Raw genomic sequence first — 25,397 nt, 5'->3', positions numbered from 1 at the left:
TCAACAGCGGTGGCCGTGCCTCCCCGTGCCAAGGTGCATCTTCCCCCCGACCCGCACGGCTGCTGGGAACAGGGCCCGGGCCTGCTGCCCACAGGAGCTGAGCCTGCACCAAGCCGGTGTCGGGGCGTTCCTAGGGTTCACATTCAGCGCGCCCCCGGGGCTGCCCCACGCTCCCACCCGTGGGCCCAGCCGTGTCCGTTCTTGCACTTAGCCAGATTTCCAGCCGCTTCAGCAACGGGTCCCTCCACCGCTGAGGCCGCTCAGCGGCAAGGAGGAGCCTCTGCCGGCCCCGGGCTCCCTGCCGGCCGCTCGCGGGCGGAACTGCGGGGCGCAGCCTGACCAATCCCGCCGCGGCGCAGCCTGACTCTGCCGGGGCCAGCCCCGCCGCCGCCGCCGGGCCAATGAGCTCCCCGCGCCGGGGCGGGGCCGCGGCTCGCCCGCAGACTGATGCAATCCCGCTGCCGGGGCGCCGGGGAGCCACTTGCTGCAGAACCCGCTGCCGGGCCGGGCGCGCGAGGAGTCTCCGCTGCCGCCATGTCCGCGCTGCTCATCCAGGAGGCGGGCGAGCTGGGCCTAGGTGAGTCCCCGCGGCCGGGGCGGCGGCTGAGGTGGCGGGGCGCGGAGCGGAGCGCGGGCCCTGTGAAGGAGCAGGTGCCGTTCGGGCCCCACATCGCTCCCCGAGCGGGGCAGCGCGGGGAGACCCCGGGCTGGGGTGGCGCCTGGCCCGGCCCAGCCCAGCGCGAAGGACACGTTGCTCTGGAGATCGGTGTTACTCACAGTCGCTCTCCGATCCCTCGCGTGGGGAGGTGCCTGGCCTGCCAAGGCCCTCGCCGAAAAGGGCAGGTCCCCCCCCCGTGCGTCAGTAAGCGGTTAAAACACGGGAAACAAAAAGTAGGAGTCACCGGTCAGTTTTCCTCGTGGAGAGAGGAGGTAAGTCGGGAGGTTCCCCTGGCCGGGGACCTGTGCGATCTATTCAACATGGCCCCTTTTCCCAGATAAATAATGAATAACTGGTGAGATGAATAATTTTATAGCATCTACAAACTTGGCCAAGATAGTTAAGTCCATAGTCAATGGGAAGGAAGTATTTCTTCACTTAATGCACAGTCAACAGGAGGAGCTCATTGTCAGGGAATGTTGTGAAGGCCAAAAGTATAAATCAGTTTAAAAAAAAAAGAGATAAGTTCATGGAGGATAGTTACATCAGTGGCTATTAACCAAAATGGTCATGGATGTAACCCCATACTCTTGGTGTCCCTAAACCTCTGATTGCCAGAAACTAGGCTTGGATAACAGGGGATGGATTACTCAAAAATGTTGATTTGCTCTGCAGCATCTGGCACTGCCAACTGTTAGAAGACAGGCTAATGGGTTAGACGGACCATTGGACTGACCTAGTGTGGCAGTTCTTATGAAGTGGCTGAAAGGTCCCATCATAGCCTGCTGCTGGGCGAGAGGCACTGCTACTGGAGGCTCGTGTATGCTAAAGAGGTGGGTGCTGACCAGTGCTGGGTTGAGAGAGCTGCACCCATTTCCTGGTGTATCTGGCCACAAGCTCTATCAGCATTCTGATGTAGGAAAGAAGCAGTGCTAGCCACCATCAGAAAGGCAGTATGTGATGTGTAGGGATTAAATCCATTCCAATAGGCAGCATAGAAACCTTTTTCCATGGATGCCATGAGGCAGTTCAGTGCTGTGGTTTTTTTAATCTGATCGATTACTACACCATGGAAGTATGAGTCACTGTTGTATCATTGCAACTAAAAAGTTTGTCCTCCAAATATGCTCAGTTAATTTTTTACAACATTTTTAGACACACTGTATCCCAAATGCTTTATTGTAATAAAAACTAAACATTCATCCCTTTTAAAACAAAAAGGGGTTTTCGATTTGAGTGATGTGCTGGTTATCTTCTACTAAAACATCCGTGGAATTTCTCAATATTATATATGACAGTTTCCTAACTCAAAGCCAACTCGGGCAGATTCTATATTAGACCTTGTTCTAATAGATAAAGAGGAACTGATCACAAAACTAAAAGTTAATGATAGCTTACGTACAAGTGATCGTGACTTGATCACATTTATAATGTACAAGCAGAATAAAGTCCAGACCAGTAATATATATAGTATATTTGGTGCTTTCATAGGGCCAATTTCACAAAGCTGAAAGCATTTATGAGCCAAATCAGCTGGGAGGAATAATTTAATTGAAAAATGAGAATGATAATTGAGATTCATTTCAGAACACCTTTGTAGATGCCCTAAAAAGCCACAGTTCCATAGCTGAGGAAGAAGGCTGTGTTGATTAAAAAAACAACCTGGTTTAGAGTGGAAGAGAAGGCAGCTGTAAAATAAATAAGCTAGATAAAATGGAATAAAGGGGAAGTTAATAGTAATGGCTATAAATCAGCAGTTAGGGATTGTAGAAAATTGATAAGGGAAGCCTAGGGACACAAGGAGAAATTTATGGCAAGAAGGAGTTTTTAAAAATTTTTTATTAAGATGATGCTAAAAAAAAAGTGAACAGTACAGAGTTTAATCATAGAAGTTTATGGTTATCAGGGAATAACATACAGATTATCGAGGGTGCAAAGTTTGGTTTAATATCGGGTGGCATAAGGAATACATAATCTGTAATATCCCCAATTGGTAGTAAAAGGTTGATGGGTCAAAGTACAGACATTGAGGGTATGAAGTTCATAAAGTGGCTACATTCAGGTGTGGAATATAATGAGTGAACAAAAAGAATCCTGACAATGGTATTGGTCCATTGGTAGCCAGAATTATCAGTAACAACACAGAAATGACAGAAGTGTTAAATAAATATTTGTGTTTTATTTAGACATAAGAATGGCCATACTGGGTCAGACCAAAGGCCATCTAGCCCAGTATTATGTCTTCCAATAGTGGCCAATGCCAGGTGCCCCAGAGGGAATGAACAGAACAGGTAATTAAATGATCCATCCCCTGTCGCCCCTTCCCAGCTTCTAGCAGACAGAGGCTAGGCACACTCTCTCTGCCCATCCTGGCTAATAGCCATTGACGGACCTATCCTCCATTAATTTATCTAGTTCTTTTTTGAACCCTGTTATAATCTTGGCCTTCAAAACATCCTCTGGCAAACAGTTCCACAGGTTGACTGTGCATTGTGTGCAGAAGTACTTCCTTTTGTTTGTTTTAAATCTGCTGCCTATTAATTTCATTTGACTCCTAGTTCTTATATTATGAGAAGTAAATAACACTTTCTTATTTACTTTCTCCACACCAGTAATGATTTTATAAACCTCTATTATATCCCCCCTTAGTCATCTTTTTTCTGAGCTGAAAAGTCTCAATCTTATTAATCTCTCCTTGTATGGAAGCTGTCCCATACCCCTAATTATTTTTCTTGTCCTTTTATGAACCTTTTCCAATTCCAGTATATCTTTTTTTGAAATGGGGCAACCACATCTGCATGCAGTATTCAAGATGTGGCCGTACATGGGTTTATATAGAGGCAATATGATATTTTATGTCTTATCTATCCTTTCCCTAATGATTCCAAACATTCTGTTCGCTTTTTTGACTGCCCCTGCACATTGAGTGGATGTTTTCAAAGAATTGTCCACAATGACACCAAGTGATAACAGCTAATTTAGACCCCCATCATTTTATATGTATAGTTGGGATTATGTTTTCCAATGTGCATCGCTTTGCATTTATCAACATTGAATTTTATCTGGCATTTTGTTGCCCAGTCACCCAGTTCTGTGAGATCCCTTTGTAACTCTTTGCAGTCTGCTTTAGACTTAACTATCTTGAGAAGTTTTGTATCATCTGCAAATTTTGCCATCTCACTGTTTATCCTCCTTGTCCAAAAGAGTGCTTCACTTTAGGAAGGAGAAATCAAATACAAAGCTCTAAAATGGGGGAAATAACAGGCTAGGTGAAAAGAATCTGGGGTTTATAGTGCATCACAAATCTGAGCCAAAAATGTGATGCAGTTGTGAAAAATTAATATATTCTGGGATTTTGTATGCAAGACTTGGGAGGTAATTGTTCTGCTCTACTCTGTACTAGTGAGGCATTGTCTGGAGAACTGTGTCTAGTTCTAGGTGCCATACTTCATGTAAAATGTGGGCAAAGAGAGAGTCCAGAGGAGTTCAACAAAATTGATAAAAAGTTTAGAAAACATGACATATGAGGAAAAGTTAAAAAAACTGGGTACGTTTAGTCTTGAGAAAAAAAGACTGAGAGGGGAGCTGATAAGTCTGAAGGTAGGGCAAGAAGTAATATGCTTAAACTGCAGCAAGGCCTTTTAGCTAAAATGTTAGAAAAAGCTTTCTAATGATAAAGGTAATTAAGCTTTGAAATAGGCTTCCAAGGGAGGAACAGGCTGGACAAACATCTGTCAGGGATGGTCTAGGTTTATTTGGTCCTGCCTGAGTGTGGGGTGCTGGACTTCCTGACTTCTCGAGGTTCCTTCCAGCCCTACATTTCTATGATTCTGTGTCTATATCTAGAGACAGATATACATATATAGAGAGACAGACACAGATGTATAGACACACGCTTGAATTTAGGAAGCTAAGAATTGCTGTTGCAGGTGATCCATTGAGGTTGATATTCTCTCTCTCTCTCTCTCTCTCTGGCATTAGCCAGCACTGGATGTTTCGGAGGAAGGTGTGAAAGCCCTATAATGGACAATTCTGCAGTTACATGCCCAGGGGAGTGAGGGGGAGATGTCTGACTCCATGTAGTATCTGGCTTATCTCCTGAAGCATGAGGGTCAATATCCCTTGTACATTATCCTAGGTAGTTTAACTAGATATTTTTAACATTGGTATTAATATGCCCTTTTTTATTCTTACTAATCTGTGTCCTAAAGTAATAGTATGTGATAACTAAGTTCACATCTTAAATATAGCTACTAAAAAAACCCAACAAAATACCTTTTCTTGTTCCTTACTTCGATTGTATTGCTTGTTAATTTCCCCGTGTGTAATTTCCCTAACTGTTGTTGTTATAAGTGTCTGGCACACCTTCTCTGTGTGGCTCCTTGTTTTATATACCCTTATCTCACCTCTCTGTCTTCTCCCTAAACTAAACAGTCCTAATCTTTTTTTAGTCTCTTGTTGTACGGAAGCTTTTCCATGTTTCCAATATTTTTCATTGCCCTTTTGTCTGGAGTGAACAGAACTGATGATGGTATTCGAGGTGAGGGTGTGTCATCAATTTATAGAATGTCTTAGTGTTCCTCCCTATTCCTTTTTGAATGCAACCTTCCATGCACGGTGTTTGGTTAATTGACCACCACTGCATGTTGGGCAAGTACTTTTATTGAACCATCCTCTGTGATGACCAGGTATCTCTCTTGAGTGAGTTAATTTGGACCCCATCAGCATGTAAGAATATCTAAAACTTTCTTCCAACATGCTTCACCTTGTGCTTGTCTGCACTGAATTTCATCTATCATGTTACCTAATTGCCAGCTTTTGTATTGGACCAGAATAGTGAAAATGGATCAGTCCTTTCTTGTATTCCAGGCAACAAGAAAAAGGGGCCACCTGATTCAATTAGTAAGTGGTAAAATTGGAACAAATAAAGGAGATACTTCACATAATAGGCCAGTGGAATTTTGTGGTGCAGGTAGCCACCAAATCAAGGGATTATAGCAAGATATTTTTAAGGGCTGATAATGGTTGTTCATTGCTTTTGCACTTGTAAAGGTAGTCAACAGTTATGCATCAGTGCATGTTTCTTGGTTCCTTTCCTTCCTCTTCTTTTCACCCCAAAAGCTCTCCTCTTCCACCAATAATTGTACAATTAGCTATGTGCATTGTGGGTTTGTTTTTGTTGCTTTCCTCTGAAGTATACAGTCCTGGATATCAGATTCAATGAGCTTCAATGTGGCAAATCCTATATAACTGAGTTATTGTACATGTCTTGCTAGTTAGAGAGAAGAGACATGGATGGGTAGAATAAAAGGGTCAACACCAGGGGAGGATGATACGGGGGAGAAAACACAGTAAAAGAGGAAGTGGCACAACAGACATTGAGCACAGCTAATGAGGTGAGACTATATCCTAAAGGAATCAGAACAAAAAGAAAAGTGCATCAAGCTAAAAAAGCATTATGCTCTCAGATAACCTACATTTCAAAAAGTTATATTAAACCAAATATCGTTTTTTTCCTGTTGTGGGGAAAATGTGCACTGAGAAGTTACACCAAAATTATGCAAAAATTGGGAGTTGCAACATACACACCGATCACCTTGAAAAGCACAAATAACTAGAGTGCAGTCATGATTGGTTGGTATCAAAGAAGGTACACATATCACTTTGAGGAGAAGAGGAACAGACTTTTAGGATGAACTCTTAGGGGTGGTATTCTTAAACGTGCCAAAGGAAGTGGGTGCCCAGTTTCTGTTGATAATCCGTAGTCACTTATCTCCCTTAGGCACTTTTTACAGTTATACACAGCATCTCTAGTAGTTATTTGCCACCTTTTGGGAGGGTGCTAGGAAGTCTGAAGATGTGGGTAGTTGGACTCAGGTTTGAAGACTCCGGAGCCCCAGGTAGGAACCAGGCTTCACAAGTTCCTAATCTGGGGTTACAAATGAGTGTTGACACTCAAGCTCTAGGTTAACAAACCCAGGGTCTGGGAACTTGAGTTCTGTGTAGACATGCCCTAACAGTTAAAGATTCTCTTGAGACCTTAAGTATGTCTCTTCAGAAACATGTCTTCATTAATTATGATGATGCTGAATATTCTTGATAGCCATATACATATCCAATCCCTTTTAAAATCTTGCCAAGTTTTGTGCTTGCTTTAAAATACCTGTATATGCTTGCTCTATATTACAGGAGAGATGTATGTTTCTGAACGCGAGGGCTGTGATTCTACTGGCGATGGAACAGAGAAGAAGCCTTTCAAAACAGCTCTGAAGGTATCTGCAGAAAACACACGAAGTCTGTTTCAAGTCATGTTGTTTTCTTTCAGGACAAACAGCCAATTATTTAGGGAAATACTGTAAACTAGTGGTGGGCCAGATTTGATCTGAAAATAGCTTTTTAAGCTGCTGTTCTCTTTAAATGTAAATCTTATATATCTTAACATCTGGTCCTCATTGATGTGTTTTGTAAATGTAGGATGTCTACCATATTATCTCATTGACAGTCTGGCTTCAGTACTCTTATGATGAAACTGACTTTTGCACTTTTTTTTTCCATTTAAGGCTTTGATGACAGCAGGAAAAGAACCATTTCCTACTATTTATGTGGACTCACAAAAAGAAAATGAGGTGATGTAATTTAAATGTATATTTTTAATTAAATGAGGTATTAAGGTTCCTATTTTTCAAGACACAAATAACTTCTTTCTCTTCCCTTCCTCCCCCATATCTCACCGGATCCATCTAGAGATGGGATGTTATTTCTAAGTCACAAATGAAGAATGTCAAAAAAACATGGCACAGAGAACAAATGAAGCATGAAGCTAGGGAGAAGAAAGAGGTGGGTTATGAATACTGCCAAGTCAGCTAATTTAGAAATTAAAAATAAAAAAAATCCATCTTCGTTCCCCTGAAAGTGGCATATGCTAATCCTGAGTGTGCTGTTAGTGGTGAATGAAGGCCGTAGCAGCCAAAGTGATCTGTAGTGCACTAGTCAGCATTACAACCTTTAAGCCCACTGCTTGCGTGCTCAGATAGTTTAATTTTGCCAGAGAAGGTCAGAAAATTAAATGTAACTGGTCCTATTCTATCCTTGGATATATGGTTTGACTCCCATTGACTTCAGTGTGTATGTATGTTAGTTGTTTTCACTTCATCAAGACAAGCGTCTTGGTCTGCGTCAGGGATGGGATAAGTTTCTACAAATTTTGGATGTGGATGTCTCTAAACTCCTCCAACTTTCTCTAAACCAGGTTAAGAGCACTTCTAGGAAGTGTTTCATGTCCTGGGGATTGCACCCTTGTATCTCAGAGCAGATTTTTGACATATTGTAGCAGGGCTGAGATTCTATGTAAACATTCATCTTTAGAGATGTGCATAACGGTTTCGTACTGCTGTCTGTGGGGAGTGATACTGGTATAAATAACCTGATTGTAGTTATCGTTAACACCACTACATGACTAATACATAATTTATGGAAAAACGTCTTAAAATTAGGCAGAAGATGGTTTGCGACGAGAGAAGAACCTGGAGGAAGCTAAGAAAATTACCATCAAGAATGATCCCAGTCTTCCAGAGCCTAAATGCGTGAGTGAAATCTAATGCACTGGATAAGAAGCCCCTGTAACAATCTTTCTTATATTTATAAACAGCATGATTTTGAGGTGTGCTCTGCATCATCACCAGCTGTTGAAGTCTACTATGCTTTTCTTTCCTTGAGAGTTTATTCTCTCTGGTCATTAGCATATCCTCATATGTTTCATCTCCCTCATTCACCTCACAGTTCACTGAGCCTGCTTGACTTTAATTTTGGATTCTCCCAGTATCCATGCACCAGAGGAAAAGAGCCAAGCTGTATTTCTGTTTGAAACAGCCTGATGAGTTTCTGTTGGTTTTTTTAATTGATAAAAATTGTTTAAAATCTGCCCTCAACAGAAGGGCTTTTGCCATGGTGGGGGATGGAGGAAATATTGCTGATTTGAAAAACATACATAATTAATATCCAAAATATATATATGAGCCCCAGGTTCTACTGAATTACATTCGTGCAGCCACACAGAAGTCAGTGAGATTTGGCAAGTCTAAATCAGAGAGGAATTGAGAAGCAAAAAATAAACATTCTGCCAGATCACAATCTTGAAGACACTTCTTACAGCATGTGTGAAAGAATTTTGATTTGAGATTTTCACTCCAACATAAGCAAACGGACAGTTTGACTTCAGTTGCGCTGAAGTCAATCTCCGTCTTTCCCTGGCCAATGCACTGTAGTAATTCCAACTTGCAGATGGCTGGGGCTTTAAAATCTCTTAACCGATAACTAGATAAGTGTGAAGAGCATCACCAGCCTGCCAGTTGGAGAGTTAGTCTGACCACATCAGTGCCTCAACAGTGACTTTGCGATGAGATTCAATTAGTTCCAAAATAAAATGCATCAGAAAGTGCCAGCTACCTACAATTCTAATTCATTATCCTCTCTCTCATTTTGGCTTCTAACCGAACTCCTATCTCACTGAGTAGTTTTAAAAATGAGTGCAGAAAAGGCTGTTCAGACCTCCAGGTGAAGGATACCTGTGTGTTCAAGGTCTCTTGCCTAGAATGTTGTGGCAATTTGGTATATATTGAAGTATAAGTAATATCCGAGAGGCATGGTTCTCAAGTGAACTTTTACATGTGCTGACTCTTGTATTCAGATCAGATGTAAAACCAAATTCCTGATCACTTGTGGTCATTAAAGTTCCCATGATGCTATCTGGCAAAGTAGGACTGTTAAGCAGAATGTAATAACGCAACATGAAATTTGGTTAGGACATCAGAGGTGCTTAAACACAAGTCTTTCTATTTTTAACTGGATAGGATATTCTTCTCTCGGTGCCCTAAACTGTCATGCAGTATTGATAGGTGCTATTCAGTCCCTGTTGTGTTCTATCCCAGATGTCTGTGCCTTTCAGTGGTTAGAAGAAGCTGTTTCTGGATGCATATCCTGTATGCCCATGTCCCATGAAGCTGTGGAAATGAAAGGCACTGTCTAAATGTCGGTTCGTTATGATTTATCTCTGTGGTTCATTGATTTTAATCCGTGCTTTACAGGTGAAGATTCGTGCTCTAGAGGAGCACAGAGGCCAACGAGTGAAGGTTTTTGGCTGGGTCCACAGGTTACGTAGACAAGGTAAACAGTCCTTAATGTAGACAAGGTAAATAGTTAGCCCTTAAAAGTAATTGAGTCAATGCAGAGAGGAGGAAGAAGTACTAGTAATCCAAGGTGTAGAGTATAACAGGACATATTCTGGCTCACCTTGCTCATGCTAGAAAAGCTGGGAGGTGTGTGGAAAATGAACAGCTTCTGTAGCACCTGGTAAAGCTGTCCATCCTAATCCTGGATCCACTGATGCTTCATAGATGTCCTCTCCCAGGTATCCTAGAAGGATTTAATTTGGTGTTACCTGGGGATCAGGGTGTGATGCTGGCTGTCCTGCCTTAACAGCAATTCCTATTGCATGTGCAATCTTTCTTCCCAGAAGGAAAAACTTGAATAAGAGGGCTTTCTTTAATTGTGGATGGGAGGGGCTACATCGTTTTCCACACAATAGCTGTAACTTGGGCCTATATATTCAGCACCTGTATATAGCACCTGTGTACGGCCAGTCCAAAGGGCCTGGCCCTGAGAACATCCAACAGTCCTTGTCAAATTATTGGGGGTAAAATCCTGACCCTGTTGAGATCAATTGGAGTTTTGCCATTAACTTCAGTGGAGCCAGGATTTTGCCCTGGGGGATTTTGATGCCGAACACCTCCTAGGATTAGGCTCTACATATAACTTCATCTTTCTTTATCTTTTGGCGTAAAAAACACAGTTGTGTGGAAAGGATTTTATCATCCAACAAATGTTTTAATGTGTAGTTCTGGTATTTATTAGTGATCATGAGCAACCCTTAACAGACAAACCCTGAAAACAAACTGCCGTGGCAACATATGCTGGGTGTGGGCCTACTGAACTGAATAAAGTAATAGTTTTGTCTGACAAGTCTGGGTTTTTGTTTTTGTTAACTAGGAAAAAATTTGATGTTCCTTGTGTTAAGGGATGGCACAGGATTTCTGCAATGTGTCCTGTCAGATGAACTGGTGAGTTGCGGGGTTTTATTTTGTTCTGCAGTGCAAAAGAGAGAAACTATTAATACCCAGTGTTTTTGCCTTTATATGCCCCACTTGAAAGCTTGACTTAACTATATTAAGGTTTAATTCATTAAACTTTTATGAAAAGTTTAAGGGGTCTCTTTTTCTCACTCATACCACCGGAGTTTTTCTTGTTTACAGAATGAGTTAACGATGAGATTATGAACTTTCTTTCTTTCTCTAGACCCTAGTATTCTAGCTGTAAATTAAAATAGTTTTGTCTCTCTCTTTTTCTATAGTGTCAGTGTTACAATGGAGTGATCCTCTCTACGGAGAGCAGTGTGGCGGTGTATGGTACGCTAAACCTTGTTCCTGAAGGCAAGCAGGTGAGGGAGTTAGTTGCAGCTGTGAGTTTGGGGTTTTCCCCCCACCCACCTATCACTCAATCAGATGGCACAATATGGCCCTTTTTGGGAGGGGCAGGGAAGGTGGAGGGAATGGGGGAAAGAACTCCGTAATTGATTTCAGTGGGGATTGCTGCTCAAAAATTGATGGCATGATGTGGTTGAGAGAGCGTGTGTGTGTGTGTGTGCGCGCACGCATGGGTTTGTGCTTGTGTTCGTTCTAACTGGGTAATATTTCTAGTTTATCTTTTAGCTGAAGTTGCATTTCCTTAGTATGGAAGAGTATTGTCTTTTAAATATAGACACAGCTTTAATTTTCCTAAAAAGTGAGATGAATATTTTTTTTTTTAAAGAATTGTTTTAGTGGTAATATGGTGATTCTCAACTCTCCTTTCTAGCTGAGATTTGTGCTTGTAGGCTCCCCTCTATGCAGGATAACCTGTGGGAGCATAGAGACCTTAATTTGGCCTTTTTTTTTTTAAATTTTATTTGAGGAGGACACACAACCACATAGCCTGAAAACTGGCCTTTAACACTGCTTATGTTCTTTAATGATAATTTCAGCATCATTTATAACTGCTGCAAATGTATACAAATACAATAAGGTTGTAGATCAAAAACCAAATAGTGTTTATACTTTGGTGCCTTGTAATTGATCATGTACATTTGAGATTGTTAACACTTACGAAGTCTTTCACATCTGGAGCTAGGGTCAGTTCTACAATAAGTAGCTTCATAAAGGATGCCCATAAAAAGAGTTCAAACTGAAGGTAGGGCTGCAGAATTTTCCAGGAATTCATATGCGGCGAGAAACTGGATGAGGATGAGCCAAAGTTTCAGGATATCCTTTAAAATATAGTAATGTATAGTAAATATAACTCCCAAAAAACTAATTAATAGTAGGACATTTGTTTTCTAATATCTTCTCAGTTGCTCTTTGTCTAATTAATTCAATTATAAAATCTCTTCTGCAGAATAAATATAAATCCATATTGTAAAACCGATGCTTGAATGTAGTTTCTTGACGTTTGTTGGATTTTTCTGTGGGAAAAAATTCAGAGAATGAACAACAAAAGAAGCTATTCTGATAGTGCTCTAAATAGCTACTCAAGAGCCAATTTTGAAGATTAGGCTGTTCAACTAGCCACTGATGTTAGGACAGAATGGGACAAATTCTGCCTAATTTACACTCCCAGTACCCCCATTGATATTCAGTATGCTGGGTTCTGACCTCTGATTCACTGAGTTCCCATTAACTATGGCACAGTCTGCGGTGAGACTTTATGTTGTAGACCCTTCCTGGACAATAGTTAAGTATGAGCTTTGTTAGAAAGGTGTTAATTTATTCAGAAATTTCATCATACAGTGAAAATCTATTTACTTCTACACAAACACTTGTGTATATATTTTATTGAGTCTAGAAAGTTCGAAAAGGGGGGGAAAAGAGAGAGTCCAGATTGTGACTTGTTTGGCCCTATCTGCTCTCTTTCACAGAGTTTAGGAGCCATGTTTGAATACAGTTCAGCAAATCTGTTTCCAAAATGCACTTGCCAGCCAATGTGTGAACAGAGTCTAACAGTGTTAGAGTTGTGTTTTTAAAAACCTGGGCTACAACATGCTATCTGGCAGTATCCACACTGGTGGGCAAAACAGAGCTAGACACCTGTTAGCTGGAACCGTGTGTTTAAAACAGGTTGTAATCCTCCCTGTCACTCTGAGGAGACTGACTGCATCCATAAGAGAACTTGTCTAAAGAATCCAGCCCCAGTTGTATTGGAGCTTATAGCTGCTAGTATCAAATTAAAATGATATTATCAGGTCAGAAATAACTTATTTTAAAAACACAGTAATATCCTTTGTTAGTAATACCTGAGGATATTAAACTCCTAACTATTTTTAGGTGACAGTACCAAACTTTTAATGTGTATGTTGTTTCTTCTAAAACCCATAGGCTCCAGGGGGCCATGAGTTGAGTTGTGACTATTGGGAGCTGATTGGTCTGGCTCCAGCTGGAGGGGCTGATAACCTGATCAATGAAGAATCTGATGTTGATGTGCAGCTTAACAACAGGTATATGATGATCCGAGGAGAGAACATGTCCAAAATCCTCAAGGTGCGCTCCATGGTCATACAGTGCTTCAGGGATCACTTTTTTGACAATGGATATTATGAAGTAAGTATAGCTTTCTTTCCTTCTTCAGAGCCTCAGTGACGTTTCTAGATATACTGTATAGACTTTGATATTGAAGTGAATTACACAAAAATTACTTGTCAATTGGGAGACCACTTTCTGACTGGTTTTATAGATGCAATTCTTATTTTAATAATGAGGTTTTGTTTAACAGATCACTCCACCAACACTAGTCCAAACGCAGGTTGAAGGAGGCTCCACGCTATTCAAACTGGATTATTTTGGCGAAGAGGCATATTTGACACAGTCATCCCAGCTGTACCTGGAGACCTGCATCCCTGCATTAGGAGACACGTTTTGTATCGCCCAGTCATACAGAGCTGAGCAGTCCAGGACACGCAGACACCTGGCAGAGTATGGGAATCATTGTAGTATAAGTATGCATGTGTTTAGAGGGCAAGGGAGCAGCAGTCAGTCAGGAACAATAGGACTCTACAAAAAGGAAGGTAGAGCATTATGCTAATATGCAAGGGGCTGACCAAAGCTACTTGGGAAATATCATGTTCCCAAGGTCAGTGGGTGGGAGGCAAAGCATTAGAGGAGACTTTGACTACAGGGAACGCTGTTGGCATGTAAATACCTTGCAATGCCAGCTACAAAAGTGCCATGCAAATGCCTGTTCTCACTTTCTGGTGATGTAAATAAGAAGCAGGTAGCGTTATGTCTCGTAATTTTGTTTCTTTGCGATTGGCTGAGCAAGAAGTAGGACTGAGTGGATTTTGTAGGCTCTAAAGTTTTACATTGTTTTGTTTTTGAGAGCAGTTACATAACAAAAAACCCTTACATTTGTAAGTGCACTTTCACGATAAAGAGATTATTACAGTACTTTGTATGAGGTGAACTGAAAAATGCTATTTCTTTGCACCTTTTTAGGTGCAAATATTTGTAATAAAAAATAAATATAAACTGAGCACTGTACAGTTTTTGTATTCTGCATTGAAATTGAAATCAATATATTTGAAAATGTAGAAAAACACCCAAAATATTTAATAAATTTCAATTGGTATTCTATTGCTTATCAGTTCGATTAAAAAAAAAATGAATCGCGATTAAAAAAAGTAATCACGATTAAAACTTGATTTGAGTTAATAGTGTGAGTTAATTGCGATTAATCGACAGCTCTAGTTATAGGCTAAGAGTGTAGGGAGGGAGGGGGCAAAATGGCAATTGGGATGAAATCCTCCCCTCTCATAGGGAGATTGTCTTCATTACTCAAGTCCTCTTGCTTGTGCATGGCTGATGAAAGGAGGGGAAGTGTCTTCATTCTGATGACTAATGGTGATGTGACCTTGTTCTTCAGATATACTCACATTGAAGCTGAATGTCCTTTCATGACCTTTGAAGACTTGTTGACCCGTCTGGAGAATTTAGTGTGTGATGTAGTGGATAAAGTCTTGAAATCGTCTGTATCAACCTTCCTATATGACCTAAACCCGGTATGTGGTGGTGTGGCAAGCAGTCCTGAATATTCATCTCTGTTTGGCGAGAAATATGACTTAATGTCCCTCAGCCTAGCTTCCTTTTGGCAGCATATTCACACGGGGGGTGAACAGAGCGCAGCAGTGAGCTCTGATCATTTGTAAGACACTGAATGACATCAAAAGGAGTCCATCCTCTGCAAGGCTGATACCTACGTCATGCACGGATAGGGGTGGTGGTTTATATCTTAGTCTCAGGACAAGCTGCTGCTGTTTGAATTCCAGAAGTGCTTAGGAGCCCTATTCATGGATCATGTAGCCTTTTATTTTGCTTAGAGTGAATTTGATGGTGTATTACACCACCATGCATTCAGCTTTGGTTGCTACAGTTTCAAACTCAGCAGAGTGAAATTGCATCTGGTGCTTTTCTCAAATTTGGAGACTCTAGGAACAAACAAAGTTGAAGGATAATGACCACAGACACGATCACAAGTACAAAGTCTTATCTGTACTGCGAGTTTTATTAAGCAATAAGTTACAATTACCCATGCATAAAGAAATCTGACAACAACCTATGCAGTAATTATAACTGTAGTCACACACACATCCTCAAAGATATTCTAGGGTCGAATGGACCTCTTAATGGATGATCATCACTAGAGGGATGGTTCTTGCTGGGGCTTCTTGTGGGCTCATCCCTTGGGACTTCCCACTTTTACCCAACAATGGAACCCTGTTTTGTAGAGTAATTCTTAGCTCACCTAACACCTTATATATATGCATGAAGGTGTCAAACTCTCTTTTCCTTATCTGTACTTCCACACCCCATAAATATGTCTTGTTTTTCATAGGTTGTTTTTAGTTCCTTTTATTCTCATTAGCATCTATGCATGCCATGTACTCTGTGGTCAAGACAGTCACTGAAAGATGTTCCAGTCAGGTGTTTTGCGGTCTTGGACAATACATTGTGGTCTACTGCAATCCATTTTTTCGTAATATCACCTATTGGCACATCTTATGAAGTGACCTTGTTGGTATAGGGTTATTCCTATGTCACCCCCTCATGTCAAGTGTTCTTAAGGCTATGGCCTAGTGTGGCTAAGCTAAAATCTTATAGGTCTCCGCCTGTAGACCCTATGTTCTAGCCACGCTTTTCTTATATACCTAATACACACTCATCACTCCTAAATATTTATCAGTCCTATACTTCTGTAATCCTACAATTTAAATCTATTTAGCATAAATTGATTATATATGAAATGGCGTATAAAGTGACCATAACATTCCATCACACAATGACAAATGGATGATAATATGAACTAATTGAGTACAGCCAAAACCCCACTGTGCTAGGTACTGTACAAACAGAACAAAAAGCTTGTCTCTGCCCCAATCTAGGTATCTGACAAGAGACAAAAGTGAGATATAGACAGACAGGGAGCCTGAGGAAACAGACAATATTAGCCAATTACTTGTGTGGTTTCTAAGCCGAGACACAGTGCTCAGTAAATCTGGTTCCTCCTCCTCATCCTGTCTGCAATGACCCACCTTACTTCACTGTCTCCTTAATTTCCCCTCAAAGCCAGCCAACAGCCTCCTACAGCCAGCCAGTCTCCTCTCAGTCACTAGCCAACTCCTTCATGTTGCATAGAGACCAGAGCATCTCCGGTTTCCTTGGCTTGTTCTGATAAGCACTGCCTTCCTCCTACTTGTTTAGTCTCTGCTCAGGACCTGGGATTGGGGGAGGTGAGATACAGCACAGGCCAGAGAGTAAAGTCTTTCCTTAAAGAGGTGGATGCTGCAAGTACCCAGCCCCGTGTCCCAGCAGATGGAAACTTTCTCTTGGCATAGTGTCCTGTAGTGCTATCTGCAGTACGCCCTGGAACTGGTGCTGATGTACCAATGCATCCATGGACAGAGGGATCAATGGCCTGAGTGGTATTGTATCCCGGTTCCTGCAGAGAGCATTCTGTGGGTTCAGAACGCTTCATGTGGAGAGGGATAGATGCTTTGTGTGCACACGCTCACTCAGCACCCCAGACACAACCAGGTATTTACCTAAGGCTCCCATAGAGCAACTGCATTGCATTAGTGCACACACCATGCAGGTAAAGTCCAAGAGCTGTAGAGGGAGCCTCATTGACACAGCTCTTCTGGCTAGGAGGTGTAAGGGAGACCAGTGGAGGCGTGAATCAATTATTTAAAAAAAATACACAATTTGAAACAATCCACAACAACAAAAGTAAGTTAGAAAAAGCAATTCCTCCATGGTTTGTTGTTACAAACAGTTAATGGAGAAATCATAAATTTGCTATATATTAGCCCAGAATTGGTTTGTTGCCCCTTTTTATTCAGACAATTTAAAGCATGGTTCTATTATCAAAGGATTCTTTGTCAAATTTGCCCCATCTGTAAGTTCTTCCTAAGCATCACAGACTCTCCCTGGCTACAGGATCTTTTCTAGTTTGTTTCAGGGGAAGAATCTTTATGACTAATTTGTTAAAGCATGAGCTAGAAAAGCACCTGGCATGCTCTTTCTAAGCCCTACCGGCTGTGCACTGCCAAAAGCTTGTGTTGCTCACCAAAGTGAACAGAGAGGACTCTGAAAACAGACAGAGAATAGATCTCCTGAGTAGGAACGTGCTTTTTTTTATTTTTATTTTTTAGCCTGGCTACTTTCCTAACTCTAACTGCACTGCTAAAAGGAAAAGACCTTTCAAACAGCACTAATGTTTTCATGTGTGTCTAATCTTACATTGCAGAACTTCCAGCCCCCCAAACGACCTTTCAAACGAATGAACTATACAGATGCCATTACGTGGCTAAGGGAACACGATGTGAAAAAGGAAGATGGCACTTACTATGAATTCGGAGAAGTAAGACCCTTTTGCCCTCTATTTTTTTGATATCTTAAAAGAGGTTGGAGCTCAACTCTGGAAGTGTACCATACTTTGGTTTCTTTTCTAATTTTGTGACTGGATCATAATGCAATAAAGGCAAACAGTGGTTTTATAAAGTACCTACTGACTATTTTTGGGGTATGGCCTGGTCTTCTAGCTGTCTAAAGGGTAATGTTGATCAGTGGTGCCAGGATTTCTTTAAATCAATGTCTTTGTCCTCCTGGATACTGGGTTTCAGAATATATTCTCTAGTTTGCAGACATGTGGAGGGAATATGGCTTTTAAGATGCTCTGAGGCTGAGGATCCATAGGGAAAGCCACATGAGTCTTGGGTGGAAGAGGAAACCTAATGCAGACACACATCCCCTCTGCATGGCATTCCCTCGTGTGTTGTGCTAATATTTTCCTCCCATTGCTGTGTACTACACTCGAGGTAGCTCAGGATAAGTGGAAAGAACTGATGCCACTGGGTTTGGAAGGGAGCCTTCCTTGTGGGCAAACAATTTAAAATAAAATAAAAATGGCAAAGACATATAGTTTAAGATCAAAATTTGGATTAAAACTTTTGGTCAAAAATGTTTCAGAAAATTGAGAAATTTGAATAAAACGTTTTGGTCAAAAAATTGTATGTAGGGTATACTGAGAAAAAAAATTAAAATGTCGGTTAAAAAAATGGATAAATTATATTTTGCTTTTAAAAAAAAAAAGTGGCCAAAGTTGTATTATTTCCGTCAAAAACCCAAGAAATTTGGATCAGGAAAATTTTATTATTTTGGCCCAAAAAGCTTTTGATCGAAAAGTAGAGACATTAGGGTCAAAACTTTCGGTGAGAAGGTCCAACCTCCTTCTCATTCTCTTTTAACCTCCAAACTGTACAATGCCTATGCTTTTAGTTGTGGGGTTTTTTTTCCCCCTTTGCCCGACTCCTCCCTGGATTTAGGGCCCTTTGTACCCTTTTGTCTCCTTTACTGTGCACAGAAAATTACACTTTTGTGACCTTGATATAGTCCAAATCCTCAGAGGGGCTGTGCCTCTGCAGCTCCTGGTGCAATCAATGAAAGCCCAAGGTGCTCCATACCTTCTCAGCACCTGGCCCTGAGTTTCTAGTGTCTGGTTTATCTTTCTAAGTTTTGCCACACAATGTGGCGTTCTTTATTCATCGCAAATAAGACTGAAGCTGCCTCTGGTTTGAATTGTCATGTCTTTGGTGCTGTCAATGCCTGCCTTAACCCAGAATTGAGAGGGAAATCATGTTATATTTTAGATTTCTAATATAATTTCTACATGTATTTAAATCACAGGCAACAGTGGAAGTGAACATTGACCAACACAAATGGTTGTTACATTTGTCATTAATTGAAGACTCATTGCTTGTATCTGTTGGAATTAGACTTAGGCCTGGTTTACACTACAGAGTTAGGTGAACATAAAGTAGCTTACGTTGAACTAATTGTCAGTCTACACTACGGCCTTGCTCCCACTGATGTAAGAGCCCTACTTCACCGACATAACAACTCTGCCTCCATGAGAGGCATAGGGCTTATGTCCGTTAATTAGGGTGATGCTGTGCTGGAAATTGACAAGAAAGGCTGTTAGGCTTCCTGCTGTGAACCCTGTGCCTGGCACACAGCTTGAGCTGTCACCTCAGGACAACCGGGGGGCTCCGGGCTCCCAGCCAGGCTACCCCTCTTAAGTTGGTGGAAGCCCTGCTAGTGAGGATGTGCAACGCTGAAGGCGGGCAGTGTGGACATGAAATACTGCAGCTGTAAGTCAACCTAACATAGGTTGACTTAAGTTTGTAGTGTAAATGTGCCCTTAGTTTCTTTGCATCCTGCCCCACCTATTGCAATCGAAGGCAGCCATTTAGAGAACGGTCATAAAAAGTGGAATTCCAGCCTGGATGAGTTGAAGCTGTGCTTTGATTTTGATGGAGTTCAGACCCTATGCTGGTGATGTTACATTTTTGTATAAAATAGATGAAATACTACAAAAAAGGGATATTTCATTGTAGTTGCATTTTATGTTAGATCATGTGAAACATATGTTACCATAGATTTGACTGTATGATACTTAATGATTATTAAATAAAGTTATTTATAGCATAGGCAGAAAATACTGGAAATCTAATAATGATATTAAACTGTGCCTGGTTTTTTATTAATAGTAAAACTGCTGAATTGCTTTAAAAAAAAAACCAGAAACTTCTGGAGTGTGTATTGCTAGATGTCCTTCAACATTCCTTAGTAAGTTCAAAGTTAGGAGGGTTTTGATGCAATGGTACATATAATTGGTCTTTAACTGGTCATTCAAGATATTCATATATGCAATATATAGATTAAAGGAAGTGCTTAAACAGTTCTCAGCAGTGAGATCTAATGCCCACGGAATGTATAGCATACCTGGGTTTTTAGGGCCAGATAAAACTAGCCTCTGTGTAACAGTAACTTATCATCTGAAAGAACTCCACTCTCTTCTCATCTTCCAGTCTGGGACTGGCTTAGTTTTTCCTAGTGTCTTAGTTATTCCTAGCTGTTACCCTCTGATATGTAGTGAATATTCTGATGCAAAATAATTTTTTCTTGATTTAACTTCTCGGAGTTTGATTAAAATTGCTTCTCCCCCACCCCTGCCAAAAGCCTTCCTCATATTTCTGTCGTTATACTGTGTGTTCTTTTTGCCTGACATCTATAGGAGAAAAGTCTAGTGCCGAACGCAAGCAGTGTGTCTGGCCATAAATGTTGTTAAAATCTTGTTTAACCTCAGGATATCCCAGAAGCTCCTGAGAGACTGATGACAGACACCATTAATGAACCAATCTTGCTGTGTCGATTTCCTGCAGAGATAAAGTCCTTCTACATGCAGCGTTGTCCTGAGGATTCCCGGCTTACTGAATCTGTCAGTTTGTGTCTCAGAGTATTCGTAGTTTCTTTCTGGGAGGGGGATGGGTGCTTGTGTGTGTGAATGCACAGGAAAATATAATAAATCCACTGGGTGGGAGAGTCAAGTGGGATAGCTTTCACTGAAATAATATTTTTGCATGTGTCTGTGCATGGCCTATTTGCTTTAAAAAAAGAAATATTGAAGTAACTGTATACCTGCCCTGAAAAGAATAAATGTCAGCACTTTACTAGGGCTTTCGTTTAGTCTGATCACACACAAATGCTATATAAAGATAGTATTCAGTCTAATAGTGGGAGGAAAAGAACAGTCTTACTGTTAAAACACAGGACCAGAAGTCAGGAGAGCTGGGTGCTATTCTTAGCTGTGCTACATTTTGTGTGATGAGGAAAGATTAAAAAGACAGGGACTGCTCATCTTGGGAAAGAGAAGACTAAGCAGGGATACGATTGAGGTCTATAAAATCATGAATGGTGTGGAGAAAGTGAATAGAGGAGTGTTATTTATCCCTTCACATAACACGGGAACTAGGGGTCACCTGATGAAAATAATAGGCAGCAGGTTTAAAATAAAGAAAAGGTGGTGCTGCTTTACACAATACACAGTCATCATCTGGAACGTGTTGCCATGGGATGTTGTGGAGGCCAAAAGCATGACTGGGTTAAGAAAAGAATTAGATAGCCATTGTTGGACCTATCCTCCATGAAGCTATTTGCCAAGATGGTCAGGGACGCAACCCCATGCTTCAGGTGTTCCTAAACCTCCAACTGTCAGAAGCTGGGACAGGATGACAGGAGATGGTCACTCAAAATTGCCATGTTTTGTTCATTCCCTCTGAAGCATCTTGCACTGGCCACTGTCTGAGACAGGATAGTGCGCTAGATGGACAGTTGATCTGACCCAGTAGGGCCATTCTTATGTACTTGGATAAGTCAATCAGCCTCTCTGCTCAAATTCCTCTCCTGTAACATGGGGCTAATAGGACATGCCATCCTCCTTTGAGTGTGCCTTAGAAGTGCTACCAGGCTAACCTTTTCAGCCTATGATTGGTTTTGGGTTGGCTTTTTTTTTTCCTGTTGCAAGTAGCTTATATGTAACAGTTTGTGACCTCCTGTCTTGTCTGTTTTAGGTTGATGTATTGATGCCCAACGTTGGTGAGATTGTTGGAGGCTCAATGCGTATCTGGGACAGTGATGAGCTACTAGAGGGTTATAAGCGGGAAGGTATTGACTCCACACCTTACTACTGGTATACGGATCAGGTATGTGAATAGACTTTACTCCCTGCATGTCAAATACAGAGGGTGTGGCTTTTTTTCAGATCATGCAAAAATGATAGTAAAAATTAATCTGGGCAGTTTATTTGAGAGAGATTGGGACTTCTCTATCTTTTGGCCACTTGACCCACTGCATCTTGCAATTGGTTGCTACCTGTGGCAAGGTAGTTTTTAGGCTATTGAAATTGCTTTTGCTTGCTGCGGTGCATATAGCCTCTATTAGAGCTCCCTGCCTAGAGGCTCCAGTGCAGCCTGGAAATGGCTGGGCATGAGAGTGCAATTCCCTCGGAAACTCTTCTGCCCCTGCTCTGCCTGTTTGAAAGGCAGTAGTTCCTCTTGGCAGCTTCCAAGTATAAAATATTTTTGCTGTCAGTGGACAAAAGAGTAACGTAGTCTGTTGGAAAATTACAGTCCATCAGCAGTGGTTTCAGGGGGAGGGGAATGGGGTGGAGAAGGACAAAAGGGGGAAAGAAAGGAGTGTAGTGTAAAGTTGTCTTTCACCTTGCTCTTTCCCACTCCTCTCTTTTCTGGATAATAAATATCAGGAATCAGACAGACACACACTCATTCAGTGGGGTGAGCCCATTTTAGTTTCCCCATTTATCATTCAGGATATGAGCCCCTGAGTGTGACATTTATCCCAGTGTAGATGAGTATCAGGCTGATGAGTTTTAAAAATATCTCATCTTTGCATTTTGTTCCATAGCGTAAATATGGCACATGCCCTCATGGTGGGTACGGCTTGGGCTTGGAACGCTTCTTAACATGGATTCTGAACAGGCATCACATCCGTGACGTATGTCTGTACCCACGCTTCATTCAACGCTGCAAACCTTAACCACTTCCTCAGGAGAAATTCAACAGAAAATCAAAGCAACTTCTAAAATCCTACATGGGGGGGGGAGTGCACTATGTCATCTGACAGTCCGTCTAAAGGCAAGAGCGATCGCTCCTTGTTGCTTGAGCCATAAAGTAGTACAGTTTTACTAAAACAACTATCTAATGTAGCAGCTGAAAAGGTGAAATTTTGCTTATTTGGAAGGTAAAATCACTTGAAACAAATCTACAGAAAAATTGCTGTTTTGTCATTTTAAAAACACATCTGCTTGGGGCATTGCAGCTTTTAGCTCATTTCAAAATTTTCATATTAGATTGACATGTGAAACATGCAGTGTGTATGATACTTAACATGCAACATTTATTTCTCCTGTGACTTTAACATTCAATCTAGATGTATCTTAAAACATTGGGGCACTTGATTTTCTTTTCAAAGTAATTTGGTTTATGTTCTAGCTGTGATTTGGGGGTTGTTTTGGTTAAATTAAATGATCTGCCTTTTAAAGTTACAAATACTGTTTTGTATTAATATGAGAGTGTGCAGCAGAAGTTAATAAAGATGGAATCATGTAAACTGTTAAAAATACCTTAGAACATTTGGGCCCAATCCTTCACTTACCCAAGCTCACTGCAGTCCGTAGGAGTGTAGAATTGAGCACATCCTCCTAATACAAAAAGATCTGCTTTCTTTTGTCAGAGTTCATTAATTTGGAAATGATGGCTTCAGTTTTGCAAGGTGCAGAGCACCCTCCGCTGCTTTTGATGTCTGCCAGAGATCAGCAATCTACACCTTGCAGAACTGGGCCCTTTAACAGGACCAGCCATTGTACAGCCTACATGCTGAAATAGAGCGAGGTGGATGTGTTCTTAGAATGTTGTGTCTAGCTTCTCCTGTACACGTGCATGTTTGAGTTCCCTTCATCAGGAACTTCATCAGGGTCACTGTTGCTTGACACATAGGAAGAAAACTGAATTTTAAAGACACTGATGCAATTTGGTAACTTTGAAACTGAAATAGTTTAATTTCAGCATTATATGATTATTTGGATTTGTGTCCTCTTTAAGAGTATTTTAATCTAAGGAGCATATTTTCATTGGTCAGTAATGTCTTGTCTCCCAGATGGCTCTATACTGATTAAAGTTTGGGTAATGGGCTCAGTGTACTGTTTCTGCTTCTCCTCTGTGGGTTCCCTCAATGATTGTAATGAACGGTTACTTAATTATTAAGTGTTTTGAGCTGTCAGAATGCATTTTAGTCATAAATTAGATAAATCTTACTGGAACAAATAGTAGGTGGGTTATTTGAGACCTGCTTGGATACTTGCCTTGGGACCTACTCTGGACTTTTCATCTGCACTGTATATGTAAACTGTTAAATGTCACATTTCTGTAGCAAAACTTCGTTTTTTCTTTTAGAATTTTGCATGTTGTACACATAAATCAGTCCAATCTGCCAGTCAATAAATTTAGCATAACGTACAAAAATGTGTTCAGTGTAATAATTTTTGGACTGTCCCCTTTTTGTATTTGTCCTTTTGTTTTCCACTGGTATGTTACTTCCTTAACATACTCCACCCTGTCAAAGGACATGTCTACACGGAAGATTCAGGAAAGTTTTAACTGAATTAAGGTGTGAACTTAAAGCACATTAATTAAATAAAGTGCATTAAATCTCCTTTGGGTATGGTTACATGGGGATAAAAAATCTGCAGCTGGCCCAGGTCAGCTGACTCAGGCTCACGGCCCAAGGGCTCTGGGGCTGAAAAATGACTGTAGACATTTGAGCTTGGGTTGGAGTCCGAGCTTTGGGATCCTCGACCCTCACAGGGTCCCAGAGCTTGGGCTCCTGTCAAAATCTGAGCCCCGCGAGTCTGAGTCAGCTCACCTGGGACAGCTGCAGCTGTGCTGCAGGGCCTTTATCCCCATGTAGATGACCCTTTGAAGGCATTTAAGGCTAAAATGAACTAAGGTTACTTCCGAATGAGTGTGTCCACTCAGGCATTTAATGTGCTTTAACTACTGTACTTTAAATTCATAGATTTTAGTTATTTGCCTTAACTTTCCTAAGAGTCTCTGTGTAGACATACCCAAAGAGAAGTGGGGTACTGCCTCATATTTTTATGTGGGAAAATTCCACATGGTGGATAATGTCAAGTGGCCAAGGCATCATCTGTGCTGGGTTTGTATTGGCAGGAGGGAGAGAAGAGTCTTAGGTGCTCCAGGAATTGCAGACATCCCATGAAATTCCCATTGTTCCTGTTCAGGAGCCATGCTTCCATTGAAGGCCAACTGCATCGTTTGAGTAGTGCCCCTTTTGAGGAGGGGGTTTAAAAGCTACCGATGAGTTGATGTTTCTCCAAGAAATTAGGATCGCTCAGGCAGCTGATTAGGACGAAGTTGTTGTTTTTTCTTCTCCAAATCCTCCCTTGACCTCACTTCTTCCCCCTTATTATCCACTGTTAACTTTCACTTCTTTGTGGCCTATTTCTTTCTTCTGGACCTACCGCAGCCTGTATGGAAAAATACCAGACCTTACAAGACTTGCTCACTATAAAAATAACTACCATTAGTTTCGTTTCCTTCATCTATTCTTTTTCCCGGTTCTTCCTGCATTTTTTTGTCTCCATGTTTGTCTACTTGAGGTTACAAAACTCTTCAGAGCAAGGTGGTTGGTATTTTAATCTGTGTAAAAGTCCAGGCAAAGTTGTA

General features: G+C 41.2%; 1 protein-coding gene across 2 annotated transcripts; it reads left to right on the top strand.

Annotated features, from left to right (window-relative positions):
- Positions 1 to 427: 427 nt before the first annotated feature.
- NARS1 (asparaginyl-tRNA synthetase 1) lies at positions 428 to 24,167 on the top strand. Of its 2 annotated transcripts, XM_039544813.1 has the most exons (16): positions 456 to 577; positions 1,334 to 1,491; positions 6,848 to 6,930; positions 7,219 to 7,284; positions 7,403 to 7,495; positions 8,152 to 8,241; positions 9,742 to 9,820; positions 10,703 to 10,773; positions 11,064 to 11,150; positions 13,120 to 13,341; positions 13,514 to 13,713; positions 14,660 to 14,795; positions 17,540 to 17,653; positions 20,441 to 20,572; positions 21,705 to 21,836; positions 22,558 to 24,167. In XM_039544813.1, exons 3-16 carry the CDS (start codon positions 6,853 to 6,855, stop codon positions 22,687 to 22,689), a joined length of 1,632 nt encoding a protein of 543 aa, XP_039400747.1. In that variant the 5' UTR covers positions 456 to 577; positions 1,334 to 1,491; positions 6,848 to 6,852; the 3' UTR covers positions 22,690 to 24,167. The 2 variants fall into 2 exon arrangements, with proteins under 2 accessions (XP_039400746.1, XP_039400747.1); XM_039544812.1 differs by lacking the exon at positions 1,334 to 1,491 and having other exon boundaries at positions 428 to 577.
- Positions 24,168 to 25,397: the final 1,230 nt, after the last annotated feature.

Source organism: Mauremys reevesii, linkage group 6 (assembly GCF_016161935.1).
Source record: "Mauremys reevesii isolate NIE-2019 linkage group 6, ASM1616193v1, whole genome shotgun sequence".
In the NCBI taxonomy this organism is placed as follows: Eukaryota; Metazoa; Chordata; order Testudines; family Geoemydidae; genus Mauremys; species Mauremys reevesii.
This window is presented reverse-complemented; position numbering and strand designations above follow the sequence as displayed.

Coding starts and splice junctions, on each gene's coding strand:
- NARS1 (XM_039544812.1), top strand. CDS start 448: ATGCAATCCCGCTGCCGGGGCGCCGGGGAGCCACTTGCTGCAGAACCC. Junction 7,285..7,402: donor ACTCACAAAAAGAAAATGAG/GTGATGTAATTT, acceptor GGATCCATCTAG/AGATGGGATGTTATTTCTAA. Junction 7,496..8,151: donor AAGCTAGGGAGAAGAAAGAG/GTGGGTTATGAA, acceptor TCTTAAAATTAG/GCAGAAGATGGTTTGCGACG.